The sequence below is a fragment of the Harmonia axyridis genome, chromosome 1, assembly GCF_914767665.1.
Source record: "Harmonia axyridis chromosome 1, icHarAxyr1.1, whole genome shotgun sequence".
Taxonomy (NCBI): domain Eukaryota; kingdom Metazoa; phylum Arthropoda; class Insecta; order Coleoptera; family Coccinellidae; genus Harmonia; species Harmonia axyridis.
In genome coordinates this window covers 61,939,490-61,946,222 of record NC_059501.1, presented here as the reverse complement: position 1 = coordinate 61,946,222, position 6,733 = coordinate 61,939,490, and the positions used below count along the sequence as shown (strand labels likewise).

At 36.2% G+C, this 6,733-nt stretch overlaps 1 protein-coding gene and 1 long non-coding RNA gene across 2 annotated transcripts; both read left to right on the top strand.

The window, feature by feature from the left end:
- The first annotated feature begins 904 nt into the window (after positions 1-904).
- LOC123671625 (tigger transposable element-derived protein 6-like) lies at positions 905-3,067 on the top strand. The gene is made up of 2 exons (XM_045605590.1): positions 905-1,403; positions 1,501-3,067. The coding sequence occupies exons 1-2, from the start codon at positions 1,306-1,308 to the stop codon at positions 2,954-2,956; spliced, it is 1,554 nt and encodes a 517-aa protein (XP_045461546.1). The 5' UTR covers positions 905-1,305; the 3' UTR covers positions 2,957-3,067.
- Positions 3,068-5,465: 2,398 nt separating this feature from the next.
- LOC123671645 lies at positions 5,466-6,134 on the top strand. The gene is made up of 3 exons (XR_006746147.1): positions 5,466-5,607; positions 5,706-5,785; positions 5,877-6,134. It is a non-coding gene; the product is annotated as an uncharacterized LOC123671645 (long non-coding RNA).
- The last annotated feature ends 599 nt before the right edge of the window (positions 6,135-6,733 follow it).

Sequence of the window (6,733 nt, the reverse complement as noted above, 5' to 3'; positions counted from 1 at the left end):
ACAAGAAGCTTCTTGAAAAAAAGTTCCTTGAACTTAAGAAACGAAAAATCCAGTCCATCCAAATCAAAGATGAATGGCTTTGCAATCTCACTACTACACAAATTCCCACCGAGGTTAAGTTGAGCTTGGGACCAAAATTTGGTGTGGCTCCCCTTCCTGTTGAAGACGTGCCCATCAAGAATATTGTAGCTGACGTAGAGAACATAATCAGCTTAGCTCCTATCACCAGGCATAATATCTTGAGAGCTAAATGCACTAATGCCATAACCAACTTCGTGCACAATTCACAGATGGCGCATAACTTTGAACATTACCTTTTGACTAATGCTATGAGATTTGTCAGGACACATGATGACTTAGTTATCACTCCTGCTGACAAAGGTAACACCACAGTTGTACTCTCTATGGAACAGTATGAACAAAAAATGAACCAGCTTTTACAAGACTCATCAGTTTACAAACAATTAAGGAAAGACCCTACAAATGAATTTCAATGTAGAAACAACAAAATTGTCAAACAGTTGAAAGACAAAGGTTTTATCGATGCTTCCATTGCCAGAAAATTAACTACCTATAAGGCGATTCCACCAAGAATATATGGACATCCTAAAATACACAAAACGGACATCCCACTTAAGGCCCATCGTCTCCACCATTGGCTCAGCGTCAGTCGAACTCAGTCAATTTATGACACGGATTCTTACAGAAGAATTCTCGGATTTCCATGATTATACCATAGCTGACTCTCTCCAATTTTGTTCCAAAATTAACAACTTCATAATATCCCAAGGATATAAACTCATCTCCTTAGATGCTGTCAGTTTGTTCACGAATATTTCACTTGAGCTAGTTATACAAATTATCCAACATGGTCCAGAATAAGTCAGGGCACAACTATAGATATACAGTGAAACCTCCCTTGGCGGACACTCCCCATAAACGGACGCTCCCCACAAACGGACAATTTCCCTGGAACGGAGAAATTCGGGACAATTTTCTTGTTATACGAATTCTCATAAGCGGACACCTCTATCGGACGGACACGGACACCACAATTTTCCCAGCGGTGCCGAAAAACCTCCCATTAACGGACACGGAATTCTGAAGAGCGGCCAAAAATGAATATGTTGGTACCCACCAGTCAAAGACGATCTTGTAGTATTATTTTAACCCAACCGCGCAAACAGGAACTTCGGGGAACCCCCTTCATTTCGTTCATAATCGTCACAACCCAAATACGTTCTTAGTTTTCAATACACAGTATTACACAGTGCCGCTAGCAGTGAAACGCATGTTATTAGAATCATGGCGCCTAGAAAAAGATTTCTGACGTTGAAAGAGAAAATGGAGCTGATAAATATTGCAGAAAAGGAGAATTCATCAGTGCGCAAGTTAGCAGAAAGGTTAGTCATTCCTTCCGAAGTTATAAGAAGTTCAATTGTTCAAACCAGAAAGTTTAAATTTTGATAAGTTGTGTAATTTTTTCTTGAATCTTTTCAGATTCAACATAGGTAAAACTCAGGCGGCGGCAATTGTGAAACAGAAAGATAGAATTCGCGATATGTGGCAATCTGGTGATAGTCTGCAGCAAAAACTATGTAGATTGAAAAACATTCCAGAAAAAATTGACAGAGATTGTCTAGATTGGTTTTCCCGAGTGCGAAATCAGAACATCCCGGTTTCAGGACCATTGATTAAAGCGAAAGCGAAAGAAATTGCAAGTATGTTGAATTATGATAAATTCAGTGCTTCAAATGGATGGTTGCAAAAATGGAGGACAAGGCATAATATAAGTTTCAAAGCTATATCTGGCGAATCTGCGGATGTTAATGTAGAAAATGTAAATGAATTTCTACAAAATTTGCCATCTCTTCTTTTAGGATATAAACCAGAAGATATTTTCAACGCTGATGAAAGCGGTTTGTACTTTCGGGCACTACCAGATAAAACAATGGCACTCAAAAAAGAAAAATGCGTTGGCGGTAAAATGTCAAAAGAGAGGCTCACTATTTTATTCTGTGCTAACATGACTGGTCAAAAAGAAAAATTATTAGTAATCGGAAAAGCCGCCTGTCCACGCGCACTTAAGAATGTTTCAATCAAAGACCTGCCAGTTACATGGAAATCAAATTCCAAAGCATGGATGACTGGCGTCATAATGAAGGAATGGCTCATAGATATGGACCGAAGAATGAGGTTCCAAAAGAGGAAAATATTGCTATTTCTGGATAATGCTGGTTCACATCCGAAGGATGTGAATCTAACTAATATAAAACTATGTTTCTTACCACCTAACTGCACTTCGGTGTGTCAACCTTTGGACCAAGGCATAATAAAAAATGTTAAATTTTTCTACAGAGACTTGATACTGAAACATGTTCTATCAAAAATGGATAGTGCTTCATCAGCTTCAGAATTATCGAAATCAATAAATATTCTGGAAGCACTGTATTTCATTAAAACAGCTTGGGACAACGTTGCTCAGAGAACTATCCAAAATTGCTTCACTAAAGCGGGATTCAAGAAAAATGGGCCTTCTTCGAATCTCTCTGAAGAGGCATATGACGAAGAAGACTGCGTACCCTTGTCAGTACTAGCCACCTTTTTCAAAAACTGTAAAGCAGTGTGCAACACAGTGGATGATAGAGAATTTATTGATTTAGACGAAGAAATTACTACTGAAGAGCATTCCGATTTTGTCGATAAAAATGGAGAGAAAGATGACGAAGATCGAATTGAACAGGAGAGCAACATAGAAGGTTGCATTATTTCCGAAAGCACCAAAATAAAAACCAATAGCGAAGCACTGAAATTGATTGGCGAATTGAAAATATTTGCCCAAGAAGATTTTGTGGCTTTTCGACTGGTTAAAAATCTGGAGACCCACTTTCAAACACGTCTACTTTCTGAAAGAGAAAAAAAAATGACACAATCCAAGATTACTTATTTTTTCTGAATGAAATTCATAATGTACATAAACTGTTTCTGTAACAGCTTCATACTTTGCAATTCATTTTTCTTTAAAAAGTATATACATATTATATTTCAATAAATGCATTTCGTTTTATTTCTCTTTGTATTTATTTTGAACCTTCCCACAAGCGTACACCTCCCACGACCGGACAAAAAAGCTGGAACCAACGGTGTCCGCTCTTGGGAGGTTTCACTGTATCACTTTTTCTGACAATCATAAAGTTTTCATTTTGTTTAAAAGGGTCCTTCATTTCACAAATCTTTGGTTGAGCAATGGGTAATAAAATCAGTCCCATTTTGGCCAATATTGTCATGTCAGTGCTTTTAAAATATTGCATTACTCTACTGCCCTTCCAAGTGCCGATTACCTATCAATACGTTGATGATCTTCTCCTTGCTATTCCCGAAGACATGACTGCTACAATTTCAACAGTTTTCAATAACTATGACCCACACATTAAGTTTACTGCAGAAGAAGAAACTGAAAATGGTGTCCCATTCCTTGATACCAAAGCTATCAGATGTACAGGTAACATTGTAAAATTGGATTGGTACCAAAAACCGACCTCTTCCGGTCTTTATATACATACTTGGGCTATGAAAACCAACTTAATTAAAGGTATGTTTCGTAGAATTGAGAAAATTTGCCACCCAGACTTTCTGGATAACAGTGAAAGAAGGTTGCTGAAGATCTTCGAAAAGAATGGTTACCCCAGGAGAGTTACCCTCTAACTTCCAACCAAATCGACGAAGCCCCACAGATAAGAACAGTGACATCAGTCGACCCTGCCACACAAGACAGATATGTAAGCCTGCCCCACATTCCACCACTAACAAGTAAATTGACCAAAATTTTAAAAGAAATTGAGAACATAAAAATTGCGAAGTACAATCCTTTAGTAGTAGGCGTTGTTTTCAGCCAAACTAAAGATAAGATCCACACCATGTCTAGATCTGACGTGGTTTATCGCATTCCATGTAGGAACTGTGAGTCTGTGTATGTTGGACAAACATCACAGTGTTTGAAAAGACGTATCTCAATACATAAGAGTGACGCCAGATTACGACCTGATAGATGTGCATTAGCGAGCCATTCGTCCTCTCTAGACCATAATTTTAAGTTTGATGAAGTTGAAATATTATGTACCAATTCCAACTATAATAAAAGAAGTTTCCTTGAAATGTGTTTCATAAACGAAAATGAAAATAATATAAATAAGAGGACTGACTTAAAAAATTTAAGTGTTGTATATAGTTATTTATTATCCTTAGATCGTAGGCCATCTAGATATGCATGACTTTATGTCACTTCGTGCATTGTTGTTTTCTCTGTGTTCCCTTATCTATGAATGTTAACCTAAAAATTGACAAATTCATTACGGCAACGTTTCTGTTTCTTTCTCGAATAATTGTAATATTTATGATTAGAAGGCCTTTTATAGCGACACTTATCAGCTTAAATAATAATATCGTGTCAGATGTAAGCATGAATTGTTGTTTTTACGACGTCCCTCTGAATTAATACGGCATGATTCATCGAGACATGGAAATGACAGAGCTACTCACCGGAGAATGGGATAATGCACACTTGACACCGGATTATTTCACCGACACTGAAAAACTTCATGGAAATTGGAATGAGTTCCACTCCACGACCCCGAGGAACAGGAAATTCCTGAACATTGAAAACATTCAAAACACCCCGGATGACAGAAGAAAGACGCCGTTTGAATTTGACATCGATTCATAGAACGTAGTTTTATTTTATGTCATACTGTCTACAACATCATAGTCTCTGACAACGTATTGCGACACAGTCAGAGCCGTACCTTCCCTATATCCCGCGTACTAAGACAGGATAGTATTCGGGTTTTAGAATTCAAATTTCAGTTTCACCTCAACTTATACCATAGTGGAAGATGTACCAATTTGCAAAGATTAGGGAGAGAAAGATAGGAAACGAAGCGACCCAGACGACGCCAGCGACATCGTGTGTGTTAGTTGTGAACAAAATTGGTTAAAATATTATTACGGAGGCTATTTATAATTTATATAACATTAGATTGATCTAATCTAACCTTATCTTTTCTTTTGAGTTAAATCAAAGGTTATGGTTAAATCTTTGTTTGTAAACGTGCTGTGCAAAGATTAGTGTTGTGGTTATTAAGCACACGTGTTATTGAACCTGTTTATCAAAGATTAATATTAATTTGCTGTTTTTGCCAAGATGAGTCGTGGTTCATATTGTTTGGTATTAACCTGCCCGAACAATAAAAATAAAAACCCAAAGCTCGCGTTTTTTACATTACCGAAGGACATGAAAATGTAAGTTTAAGCAGTCAATTCAATATAACAAAATCATCTAATTTCTATTATTATTCAGTGCCGAAAGTTGGATCGAATTCTCTGGACGCAAAGATCTTGACCTGGGTGCTTCGAATGACTATAGAATGTGTAGTGAGCATTTTACAGAAAACCAGTTCAAATTTATATATCCACGGACATTGCTTTGGCATGGAAGTATTCCTCATGTAAATGGACCTAAATCAGATGTTCTTCCTGAATCAGAGTCTAAGATGATCATCCATGAAGAAACTGTTCAAACGGATCAAAACGTACCTCTATCTAATATTGGTGAGTTTTTCCTGTTATTAATTGAATCACAAATGTATAGATTAAATATCACACAAAGGAATTGAAAACTGAGTGACATTGTATTTCTTTTTTTCTAGAAAGATTCTGCGTTTGCTGTGAACAAATATTATCATTTGATAATTTTTGAAAAGGGGACACATGAATGCAAATCATATTTGTAAGTCTAATTACTTGAAGTTGTTGAATGAAATTATCAATTCAAATTAGTGATAAATGCAATAAGATGAAATTGTTTTTCTTTTTTCTAGATGTTACAATGGAATAAGAAGGTTTTATAGAAGCAAGTAGCAGTTCGGCCACCCCCAAACGTATTGGTAGTAAGCTGAGCCCCTTAACCAACCAGAGAATTGAAAGAATGAAGGCTAAAATCAATTCTTTCCTCAAGATGTTTATGACTACACGTTGTCTTTGGGGTGTTCGGTTCGAAAATCAAAATAAAATAAAAAAAGTGAATACAAAAAATCAAAAACTCAGAAATCTATGCAATGAATAATGATTCACATTTAAGATTATTTATATATTACTTATTTTTATGTATATATTCTTCTGTACATTGTATTATGTTTATTCAATTGAATTAAAAATTCCACTAATTTGACAAAGCATTTTTATTTAAATAATCTCTTAATATGTTAATTTTATAATATATATATAACATAATATGTGTCGATGAATCTCAGTACTAGCAGAGGAAATGTAACGGGGCATCATACATTTCAACGTATGATACAAGAGAACAGATAAAAACCTCAGCAAAAACTCTGTCTCCCCGTATAAAAAAATATATTATAATATGGGATAAAAAATAGAAGCTACTAGTGAATGTGGAATACTGTGAAGATTTGAAATTCGCGCCAGATATAGATTTCTTTTTCGTTAGATGATTTCAGCGCCACCTGTCCCTTCAGTTGTGAACTGCGAGCCTAAAAGTGGGTCGCCATTTAGCACTAGGGTTAGTACGGCGTTTCCTATCTTTCTCTCCTTAATCTTTGCCAATTTGTTTAGTACCATGGAAGGATAATAAAACAGTTTCTCTAGCGTCAACATTTTGCGGAACTCTTTCAAAAACGAAGGTAGAGGGATATGACAGGAAACGAAATGACAG